Source organism: Ictalurus furcatus, chromosome 20 (genome assembly GCF_023375685.1).
Source record: "Ictalurus furcatus strain D&B chromosome 20, Billie_1.0, whole genome shotgun sequence".
Lineage (NCBI taxonomy): Eukaryota > Metazoa > Chordata > Actinopteri > Siluriformes > Ictaluridae > Ictalurus > Ictalurus furcatus.
The window spans coordinates 14,093,047-14,105,702 of NC_071274.1; the positions used below are offsets into that span (position 1 = coordinate 14,093,047).

Genomic DNA, 12,656 nt, shown 5'->3' on the forward strand with positions numbered 1-12,656 from the left:
CTGATGTGTCAATATATATTATGGTTATAGCTAATTATAATCATAAATGACCAAATAATAATATTTCAATAATAATAAAAAATAATAATAAATTATAATAATAATAAAATATTTTCGTACAAATCAACAAATTACTAAATATTTGTGCGTTTAAAGCTTCAGACTTAAAGTCCCCATGAAATCAAAATTGAAGTTTTATGGATTTTAGAATTAGATGTTACCTTTAAGTTTATCTATAAGCTAGTGTGCTCCAAAACAATGACAAAATTCACATTTAGAAGATATACGCATTCAAAATTTATAGTCTCTCTCTACCACCAATACGGATAACAATTTTGATGACATCATTCTACAATTCAGCTTCTCATCCTATTTTCTGTCCAATCAAATACTCTCTAGAATCTGAAGTGTCCTGCCCCCAACATTATAAAAATCCATGGTACTAACTGTCGAATATGGTACAAATATGGCTGTGAGGCAAACTAAGCACTATTGGCTATTTAAAAAGGAGGTGGGGCCACTCGATATGTCCCACCCTGACTTCTTGTTTCAGTGGAATTTACTCCAACACATCAAATAATGCTATGCGTTTTAGGGCACTTCATAGGGACTTTAACTGGCCAAGTAAAATGAGACTATGGAAAGGCAGCTAGCTAGTTTGTGTAAATTTATGTATAAAGAGACCTCAAGGCTTCCCATCATATTATTTGAATGAGATACTGCAATTTAATATACAAACTTTGCTGTTTTTTTTTTCTTTAGAATTTTGTGCACACAGCAATACATACAAAACTCATAAATGAAGCCAAATAGACATTCAATTAATACAAAAAACAAATGGCACCCTATAGCAGGCGGTGTAGTTGTGTAGTCCGTGCCTGTGTTAGCTGATGCACTGCAATGGCTGAGCTGCATTGCTGGTAGATTTAGTGTACTTCATGCTTAGGAGGCACTCTTTCCCTGAACATACTTGGTACAGTAATTCATGAAGAAAATCAGTGTTGCTGAAACTTTTGTAAATCTGGTGAGAAGGTTTAGTTTGGCCTTTAGATTAGACCTACAAAAAGCATTTACACAGAATTTTACTAAAAGATTGATAAATGAGGCCCATGATGTCCTAAGAGTGATATAGCATGCCATTTCCAATAGGAATTTATTAAACTCGCACTGTTCTGTGGATCTGAAATGGACTTCTGTTAGACATACTGAATGATGTACTTCATAGGTTCTAGAAAATCATTATATTGTATCCAAAGAACCCACAATTTTATTGTCTGCTTAATGTGGTACAAACACACAAGTGTAACACTGCTGCTAACCTTTTTCCTGTCTATGTTAGTGCAAAACTAAATTATAAGCTGATAAATATGTGAAAGTGTTCAAATGCTAAATATTTTAAGTAGTTGCATTTGAATTATATTGATTAAAGGCTTTTATAGTTACACTGTCACACAAACACACCCAACACTCTCCCAAAGCACTAGTTCTCCTGCACCAAGTGGTGTTAAATGCACTGTGTGGTAAATCTAGCTTGTGTAAAAGGTGCTCAAAGGCAGAAAGAGCTTTTTTATGGCTTTGTGGAGTTTGTCCAGCGCATCACTCTGGTGATAAGAAAACCTTGCCTGAGGACTAGAATAGACTAGGTGCCACTGTGTGAGTCAATGCATACATGTCTGCTATGCTTTTCAACATTGACCTCTCCCAGCCCATGGATTGCCCTTTTTTCTCTCTCTCTCTATCTGAGTATTGATCACAGCAGATGTCCATCAATCAATCTTATCAGCTCTGAGCATGCTCAGTTTGTGCTTCACGGACAGGCCTGGGGGATTCAGTATGGCAGCACAGGTCCTGAGTGAAGGATCAGATATATAATCACAAGACCTAGGGAGACAAAATATGACTGTGTGGGTGTGTGAGAGCACTAGAGAGAGGTAGACAGATATCTGAAGAAACAGTCAGAATGTGAGAAACTGCATGAGTTCAGAAGAGAGTAGAAGAGTTAAGGTTATGAGTCATTGCCAGTTTGCCTTAGGTCTGAATGTGTATGAGTGAGTGTGTATATGTGTTTCTACATTTTTATGTGCAAGCCAAACCACCAAATTCAGAGATGTCAATCTCTGTCAGAGATGTCAATTTCCTTTCATTTCTCACTCATTTTATTTACATTCTTACTTAATTAGTAGGTGAGTAAGAGGACACCAGAGCCTAGACACTATAAGCTATCAAGCTGGACTAGACCTCTTATAGTATGGAGTATTCGTGCAATGTATGTGGGTAATGTAGTATCAGAGGATTAATATGCAAATGTTGCCAGTTTTATGCTTCTTTAATTGTTTCCTTATACATTATGCATTGCTGTAAAAAACTCTTTTACGACAACATACTGTACCACATTTTTCAGCTGATAAAATGAAACCATGGTAGTGAACTCAACAAAAACCAAGGCCATCTGCTGGCCTCTTACCTCTGCAGATATTGCCATTGTCAGGCTCAAAGCCAGCCTTACAGGTGCAGCCACCGATGGGCACCATCCACTCGCCATCGCCGTTGCAGTAGAGTTTGATGGGTACGTCAGCCTCCTCTGAGTTTGGGATGCAGGAACCACGAGCAATCACCAGCGATGTGCTCTCAGCACCGGTTGTAGTCTCAGGGAAGACTGCAAAGTTCTGCACAACGCTTGGGCACTTCTTGTAGAAGACACGCACAGACAGCAGTGACATGCATGCTCCATAGTCTTGGAAGGCCAGGTAAAAGCCGTTTTTGGAGAGCGGCCCAAAGCTGCGCACCTCTGTGTTGACCTTCATGAGGCGCCCACCGAAGTCCACCTGAGAGAAGCTCTCGTCTGCAGCAATGGTGTCTACCTTGAGGTAGGGTGCCTCTGTCCAGAATGTGGCCCCCTTGGTGGCGATCACCTGATCGCTCTCGTAGTAGTACAGGTTGAATGTCTCTTTGCATGAGCCAGGAACACGTGGGATGCTGCTGCAGTCACGTACTGTGAAGCGCATCTCCACGTAGACACGCTGGGCAGCACGACGCCGCACAAATGTGGTCACTAACCAGTTGTTTTGGCTTGACTCAAACACGTTGCACACTTGGTACGTGCGAATCGTGTTTAGGTTCTCGTCATAGCCGCTCACCTCCTCCCACTGATAATGCAAAACACACAGAGAGAAAAGGCTTTGGGTTAGTGAAGGAGACTGACAGACAATAATGATCAGGACTGTGTTGTTTTCTCATTACAGAGTCTGGGTCAGCAGGAAGTGCTATCAAGCTATCATTCTCCCATTCTCATCTATTCTCACACTGTGAAAATGTAAACTGCTCTAACATTGTCACAATCTCACACTTCGTTGTAAAAATAAGCCAAGGTGACTGGGCTTGTGTTAAATCCTTATAGATGTTTTGCAGCTTATCCAAGCAGCTTAATAAGTGCTCAAGGTGACAGAACTGATCAAGATCACTGGATGAGTGACAAAATGATTAAAAGGAAAATCCTGTAACCTTGACTTTAATACTACCACACATTCAAAATGATCTGGATGACCGCAAGCCTATATAGTACTGGTGTAACGCAATGCCACTATCTGTATCTGTTTAATGCTCCAAATATTTGTAAATGGATTCAAATTAATACTGGAATTGGCCATGGCCTAAACTGTATATACTGAGACATGGGCAGGACTGTTATTATCTTGTTTGCACCCACATGTGACATGTTCTAATGAATTTAGTTGGTTTTATTTCCCAAAATATAATTAAACCTCTGGTTTTATTTTATTTAAAAAAAAAAGCTGTAACCCTGAGCAGGCAATTGCTAAAGATTAATGAATTAATGTTGTAGTGTATTTATGTTAAAAAATGTGTTCTTAACTGTTTAGGTGTGTCCCATGGGATCCCAGTCCCAGTACACACCTCTGGTCTCAACAAGATGCCTGTGAACCTTTCTGGCACATTTTCCTATATGTACCTGTATCTGTTTAGAACATATCTGTTGATTCTGAATATGTGTTCATATTCAGTTGCAACGTGTTAATAGTCAGTTACATCCCTACTTCATACACAAGATCTGTGATAATTTGGAGAGTAAATGGCATAAACTTGATGTGTTTGCATACACATAAAGTGTCATTGCAAAATATCTAGCAAAAGTAAGTCAGAAGAACCTGACTGAAGCAGGTAAGAACATGGACTAGTTTTAAGATTTTTTTTTTTCCATTGAGAAAGGTCACTGGATGAAATAACCTACACCACTGAGCTGAAAGATCTGAGATGTTTCATTTCATTTCATTTTCTTGTTGCAGAGTTTAGGTCAGCTGGAAGTGCCTTCAAACAACTTAACAACTGAAGCTTAACACATAAAGACACACACAAAAAAAAACAAAAAAAACAAAAAAAACAAAAAAAAATAACACAAGTAATACATAAAAAAAATAAATAAACCTTAGATGTCTAGTAATAGTAAATCAAAGTAACAAAACTGGTCTTATAATACTGAATACATTTCACCACTTATCCAAAGAGTTTCACTAGTTAATACAGTCACAGAATTGATTAAACATCTTGAATGAGTTGGATCATCATGAACAGCCAAGAAAAATAGTTGTCTTCATTAAACAAAGCCATTGTCACTACGATTCTTATGAAACTGCCATTCATTCCTCTCAAGTATTTACAAATATACACTGAAAACCCAAACAAGTTGACTATACTCAAATGATCAAGTAAACTTAACTTGGTACTTGTCATGAGTTCCCCTTTAAGCAGCGCGCTGTGGAGCATGTGAGCGCGCGTGCATGAGCAGGTGCGCTAGCACCTGCTTTTCCCTTGCGGACAATTGTGACATTTCTACACATGCATTTGTTTATGTTTCTGTTATGTCTCCTCCCCGTTCTGTCATTGGCTATTGTTTCACGTGTGTCTGAATTGCCCTCAGCCGTCAGCTATTACGACGCTGAGTAGGTTTGTATATATACCGTGTGCCTCCCAGCACACAGCGCGGAATATTAGATAGAGTAGTTTGGATAGATTAGATAAGATATAGTATTGTAGATTAGTTAAGAGTCCTTACGATAGATAACCAGTCATAGTTCATGTCATGTTTCATGTTTCATGTTTCGATTCCTTAGTTTAGTTCACGCTGGTTTCTCCGCTCCCAGTTCATAGTCATTGTTTGTTTCATGTTTTGTGTCTCGATCCTGTTTTCCGTGACCACGACCTTGATTCCTGCCTTGCCCCGTGTATGCCTGTTTGCCGATCGCCTGACTTCTTGCATGTTTGTGGATTACGTTTTGGATCACGTTTTGGATTTTCCTGCCTGTGTCTCTCCTAAATAAAACCTGTTCAAACTGCGTTTGCATCCGTCATATCTCCGTTACGTCACGAAACGTGACAGAATATTCCGCCTTACCATGGATGCAGCACGAGGACGAGAGAGACATCACACTACAATGGGAGTAACAGGACAATACCTTATCGGGAAATGTTCGGATTACTGGCCGCATTTCTTGCCCGTGCAATTCCCTCAACGGTACGTCGTTGAACTGCCGCCAGAGACAGCGGGATTGGGGAGCTACCCGCTGGAGTTCCTCTTCAGCTGCCAGGAATATTTCTGCAGCCTGGCGTTTCCCAAGCCTACTAAGAGACAGTGGATCGGATTCTCGGTGTCCAGGTTTTGCAGTCCGGCCTGTGACTGGGCGGAGCAGCTGGTGAGCACTGGGTCCTCTGCCCTCCAGGATGTCACTCAATTTGCAGAACTTTTTATGGAGGAGTTCACGCAGCCAGGGCAGCTTCATGGCCTGGATTTACTGGGGTGGAGAGTCAATGGACAGCCCCAGCCTGACCTGCCATTTAACCTCTATTATGAGGGGATTGACAGGTCAGCCTCCACCGATCTGCTTCAGGTTCCAGCGAACGTGGTGGAGGTGGCACCGACATGCATGTCTGAGGGCTGCAGGAGGGAGACCAAGCTACAATGCCCTACCTGCAAAAAACTGGGTCTCCAGGAAGCATTCTACTGCTCTCATGAATGCTTCAAGAGCAGCTGGCGGGAGCATAAGAAACTCCACCGGAGAGCCCGTGCAGAGATCCAGCCCGGGGTCAACAGGGTGACCTCGGAGCTCCCGTCGGAGGTCTCAGCACCCGAGCCCCAGCCGGAGGTGAACCTGGCGACTTCAGAGCTCGAACCAGAGACCCACGAGGAGGTCTCACCCGCTGAGCTCCAGCCAGAGGTCCACATGGCGGCCTCAGAGCTCCAGCACGAGACCTACGGGGAGGTCTCAGCTCCGGAGCTCCAGCCTGAGGTTAACCTGGCGACCTCAGAGCTCGAACCTGAGACCCACGCAGTGGGCTCACCTGCCGAGCTCCAGCTAGAGGTCAACAGGGAGGCCCCAGCATCAGAGCCACAGCTGGAGGTTAACCTGGTGACCTCAGAGGTCGAACCTGAGACCCACGAGGTGGGCTCACCTGCCGAGCTCCAGCCAGAGGTCAACAGGGAGGCCCCAGCCCCAGAGCTCCAGCCTGAGGTTCAGGAGGGGGTCTCAGCTCCACAGATCCACTGCAAAGCCCAGTTACTGTCCCAAGTGTCTATTAACCTGGATAACCAAGCCCTGCTCAAGCCCAAGTCTACTGACACAGCCGACCAAGTTCTGCTCACACCCAAGTTTACTGATACGGCCAACCAAGTTCTGCTCAAGCCCAAGTCTACTGATACGGCCGACCAAGTTCTGCTCACGCCTGAGTCTACTGATACGGTCGACCAAGTTCTGCTCACGCCTGAGTCTACCGACACGGCCAACCAAGTTCTGCTCAAGCCCGAGTCTACCGACACGGCCGACCATGTTCGGCTCAAGCTCGAGTCTACTAACACGTACAGCCAAGCCCTGCTCCCGTCCGAGTCAGCCGACACGGCCAACCAAGCCCTGCTCACGTCCAAGTCAACCGACACGGCCGACCAAGCCCTGCTCACGTACAAGTCAGCCGACACGGCCGACCAAGTTCTGCTCACGCCCGAGTCCGCCGACAAGGACAGCCAAGTTCTGCTCACACCTGAGTCTGTTGACACGGACAACCAAGCTCTGCTCAGGTGCATGTCTGCTGACATGGACAACCAAGTGTCTGTTGAAACAAACAACCAAGCTCTGCTCATGTTCCAGTCTGATGACCTGACCCACCAAGTTATGCTCCCGCCAGAGTCAGAAGAACCGTTCGACCAAGTTCTGCTCACGCCTGAGTTTGCTGAAACAAACAACTAAGCTCTGCTCATGTCTACGTCTGATGACCTAACCAACCAAGTTATGTTCACGCCCAAGTCAGCTGACGGGGACAACCAAGCTCTGCTCACGTCCACGTCTGCTGACATGCACAACCAAGTGTCTGTCGACACGGACAACCAAGCTCTGCTCACATCCCAGTCTGCTGACATGACCAGCCAATTTCAGCTTGCAGGCTCCACTGAGTACGTTGCTCTGCTCTCCTGTTCAGCCGAGGACGTCGCTCTGCTCTCCTGCTCGGCCGAGTACGTCGCTCTGCCTTCCTGCTCGGCCGAGGACGTCGCTCTGCCTTCCTGCTCGGCCGAGGACGTCGCTCTGCCTTCCTGCTCGGCCGAGGACGTCGCTCTGCCTTCCTGCTCGGCCGAGGACGTCGCTCTGCCTTCCTGTTCGGCCGAGGACGTCGCTCAGTTTCCCTGCTCCACCGAAGACGTCGCTCTGCCTTCCTGTTCAGCCGAGGACGTCGCTCTGCCTTCCTGTTCAGCCGAGGACGTCGCTCAGTTTCCCTGCTCAGCCGAGGACGTCGCTCTGCCTTCCTGTTCAGCCGAGGACGTCGCTCCGCTTTCATGCTCTGCCGAGGACTTCGCTCAGCCTTCCTGTCCTGCTGTGGTCGTCGCTCTCCCTTCATGCTCCGCCGAGGACGTCGCTCCGCTTTCATGCTCCGCCGAGGACGTCACTCAGCCTGTCTGCCCAATTGTGGTCGTCGCTCTGCCTTCATGCTCCGCCGAGGACTTCACTCAGCCTGTCTGCCCGGCTGTGGTTGTCGCTCTGTTTCCCTGTTCCTCCGAGGACGTCGCTTTGCTTCCCTGCTCCGCCGAAGATGTCGCTCTGCTTCCCTGCTCCGCCGAGGACGTCGCTCTGCTTTCCTGCTCTGCCGTGTACGTCGCTCTGCTTTTTTGTTTCGCCAAGAACGCCGTGCGATCTCCTGGCTCTGCTTGGGACATTCTGCCCAGGGGGCCGGGGCCGCCAATGGAGATGGATGTTTCCTGGCACTCTGGGAGGAGTGCCCTTGGGGGGGTTCTGTCACGAGTTCCCCTTTAAGCAGCGCGCTGTGGAGCATGTGAGCGCGCGAGCACCTGCTTTTCCCTTGCGGACAATCGTGACATTTCTACACGTGCATTTGTTTATGTTTCTGTCATTGGCTATTGTTTCACGTGTGTCTGAATTGCCCTCAGCCGTCAGCTATTACGACGCTGAGTAGGTTTGTATATATACCGCGTGCCTCCCAGCACACAGCGCGGAATATTAGATAGAGTAGTTTGGATAGATTAGATAAGATATAGTATTGTAGATTAGTTAAGAGTCCTTACGATAGATAACCACTCATAGTTCATGTCATGTTTCATGTTTCATGTTTCGATTCGCTTGTTTAGTTCACGCTGGTTTCTCCACTCCCAGTTCATAGTCATTGTTTGTTTCATGTTTTGTGTCTCGATCCTGTTTTCCGTGACCACGACCTTGATTCCTGCCTTGCCCCGTGTATGCCTGTTTGCCGATCACCTGACCTCTTGCATGTTTGTGGATTACGTTTTGGATCACGTTTTGGATTTTCCTGCCTGTGTCTCTCCTAAATAAAACCTGTTCAAACTGCGTTTGCATCCGTCATATCTCCGTTACGTCACGAAACGTGACAGTGCTCATGTAGAATGTACTTAAATTGTTAAGTTCCGTGTGTACTTTAACTTGTCAGCTTTATCACTGCTGTCACTTTGGTTACATTTATACATTGTGAACATAAAAGAATAAGTCCTGCAATCATGGATTGCTTTGAAATAAATCGGCCAAGAATCATGCCTTACAAAAAGGCCTTAATTAGTAGAAACTGGTGTGGATAGGTGCGGAGGAAGATTCAGGATGCAGGTGGAGTTTCAACAGTGCTCTGGGCTCACATTTATTTTCACTGTGTCTTCACCACACTTTCAAAACTCAAGACAGAGGGACACAAACAGAAAAGGGGAGCGTTTAATTCCGCATGTTATGCATGCAAGATATAACTATGGGGAGTAGAACAACCCAAAAGCATGACGACATGGTGAAACAGCACAAACACACAACAGACCAATTACCTGCGCAAACTACTAGACCGCCCAGCATGAGCTACTAGGTGGCACAATGCAGATCAGTTTACACATGCAACACACTGTAGACAAAATGTGTGCACTGCAGTGAGCAACATCACTAGTCGTTATTCATTTGCCATGTTAGTGTAATATCCCATGGCCCTGCAAACAGATGGCAAAATCGTACAACGTAGTTCATAAAGTGATGAAGCCCTTGAGGTTTTTAAAATGATTATGTGTGTGTATACATTATATATATATATATATACAGTGAGGGAAAAAAGTATTTGATCCCCTGCTGATTTTGTACGTTTGCCCACTGACAAAGAAATGATCAGTCTATAATTTTAATGGTAGTTGTATTTGAACAGTGAGAGACAGAATAACAACAAAAAAAATCCAGAAAAACGCATGTCAAAAATTTTATAAATTAATTTGCATTTTAATGAGGGAAAAAAGTATTTGACCCCCTCTCAATCAGAAAGATTTCTGGCTCCCAGGTGTCTTTTATACAGGTAACGAGCTGAGATTAGGAGCACACTCTTAAAGGGAGTGCTCCTAATATCAGTTTGTTACCTGTATAAAAGACACCTGTCCACAGAAGCAATCAATCAGTCATATTCCAAACTCTCCACCATGGCCAAGACCAAAGAGCTCTCCAAGGATGTCAGGGACAAGACTGTAGACCTACACAAGTCTGGAATGGGCTACAAGACCATTGCCAAGCAGCTTGGTGAGAAGGGGACAACAGTTGGTGCGATTATTCGGAAATGGAAGAAGCACAAAAGAACTGTCAATCTCCCTCGGCCTGGGGCTCCATGCAAGATCTCACCTCGTGGAGTTGCATTGATCATGAGAACAGTGAGGAATCAGCCCAGAACTACACGGGAGGATCTTGTCAATGATCTCAAGGCAGCTGGGACCATAGTCACCAAGAAAACAATTGGTAACACACTACGCCGTGAAGGACTGAAATCCTGCAGCGCGCGCAAGGTCCGCTGCTCAAGAAAACACATATACATGCCCGTCTGAAGTTTGCCAATGAACATCTGAATGATTCAGAGGACAACTGGGTGAAAGCGTTGAGGTCAGATGAGACCAAAATGGAGCTCTTTGGCATCAACTCAACTCGCCGTGTTTGGAGGAGGAGGAATGCTGCCTATGACCCCTGGAACACCATCCCCACCGTCAAACATGGAGGTGGAAACATTATGCTTTGGGGTTTTTTTTCTGCTAAGGGGACAGGACAACTTCACCGCATCAAAGGGACGATGGACGGGGCCATGTACGGTCAAATCTTGGGTGAAAACCTCCTTCCCTCAGACAGGGCATTGAAAATGGGTCGTGGATGGATATTCCAGCATGACAATGACCCAAAACACATGGCCAAGGCAACAAAGGAGTGGCTCAAGAAGAAGCACATTAAGGTCCTGGAGTGACCTAGGCAGTCTCCAGACCTTAATCCCATAGAAAATCTGTGGAGAGAGCTGAAGGTTCGAGTTGCCAAACGTCAGCCTCGAAACCTTAATGATTTGGAGAAGATCTGCAAAGAGGAGTGGGACAAAATCCCTCCTGAGATGTGTGCAAACCTGGTGGCCAACTACAAGAAACGTCTGACCTCTGTGATTGCCAACAAGGGTTTTTAAACCAAGTACTAAGTCATGTTTTGCAGAGGGGTCAAATACTTATTTCCCTCATTAAAATGCAAATCAATTTATAACATTTTTGATGTGCGTTTTTCTGGATTTTTTTGTTGTTATTCTGTCTCTCACTGTTCAAATAAATCTACCATTAAAGTTATAGACTGATCATTTCTTTGTCAGTGGGTAAACATACAAAATCAGCAGGGGATCAAATACTTTTTTCCCTCACTATATATACTATTGAGCGCACCTGAATATAAGCCGCACCCACTAACTTTAAAAAGAAAAAAAAAATTGTACATATATAGGCCGCACTTGTCTATAAGCCGCAGGTGTCCACGTTGTAAACATGAGATATTTACACAGAAAGATGTTACACAGAGATTTTTTAAAAACTTTTAATTAAATACGTACCATAAATGCTTTTTTCCGAACAGTGCCTGTAACACGGCTGGTTAAAAAAATAAAAAATACAGTTGCCTACCAGGAAAAGTCATTGATCGCTATCTTCATCTTCCTCCTGCGCACTAAAACCACTAAAGTCGTCTTCTTCAGTGTCGGAATTGAACAGCCTCAGAATTACCGGTACTTCGTCACACACTTCCTCAGTCTCTATTTCGTTGTCGCTCTCAATGTCACTTACGTCTCAAGGCAAATTCGCCCTTGAGCTTGTGCTGTCCTCTTCATCATGCAGCAGTCCAGCCTTTCGAAATACGTTGGTGATAGTAGATTTTTTGACACTGCTCCACGCTGTTAGGATCCACTGGCAGACTTGAGCAAAAGTTGCTCTTCGCATGCTATTTCCTTCTTCGACAGCCAGATCGATCGCCTTTAACTTGAAAGCTGCATCATATGCATTTCTTCGTGTGTTTTCCATGATGAGGGTGTGTGCATGAAGAGTAAAATGACTGATCTGAAGAATTTAGTGTGAGTGCGTTTGATTTAATTCGAACAGTTTCATTGGTCCACTGTGACCTGTTCGGTCATTTCATTGGTCCGATGTGACGAGGCTAAATGTTTTGGCGGCATGAAGCTCGTTAGCCCGTAAAAATCCATAAATTAGCCGCATCATTGTTTAAGCCGCAGTGTTCAAAGCGTGTGAAAAAAGTAGCGGCTTATAGTCCGGAAATTACGGTATATATATATATATATATATATATATATATATATATATATATATATATATATATATATGTATATATATACACACACACACACACACACACACACACACACACACACACACATATATATATATATTTATATATATATTTATAAATATCCTGGAATCTATCCCAGGGAACTTGGAGCATAAGGCAGGGGACACCTTGGACGGGGTGCCAACCCATTGCAGACACACACACACACACCCATTCACACACTACAGACAATTTAGAGATGGGCAGAGGTGGGAATCGAACCCCCAACCCAATGTTTAGTCTAATACTTGACATTAAGAATGATCAGATTGACTGAAATCTTTAATAAACATAAACTGTTTTATCTGCCACTAAGCTGTTGTAGTATCGACAACAGAGCCAGCACTGCTGTGGCATTTTCACATTATGCAATCATAAACAAGTTATAATTTTTTTTATATTTTATTGTAGTTATTTTTATGGATGTTGTAATCATCAACATGATTTAGAGTGGAACTTGGATGCCCTGAATCTGTACTGTTGTCTGCA

At 44.4% G+C, this 12,656-nt stretch overlaps 1 protein-coding gene across 2 annotated transcripts in view; it reads right to left on the reverse strand.

The window, feature by feature from the left end:
• Positions 1–12,656, reverse strand: part of LOC128624479 (ephrin type-B receptor 1-B) — a 404,526-nt gene that overhangs the window by 251,222 nt on the left and 140,648 nt on the right. For both annotated transcript variants that reach the window (XM_053652162.1, XM_053652161.1), the window contains exon 3: positions 2,465–3,146. In XM_053652162.1, coding sequence (XP_053508137.1) covers positions 2,465–3,146 — 682 coding nt within the window. The remainder of the gene's footprint in view (positions 1–2,464; positions 3,147–12,656) is intronic.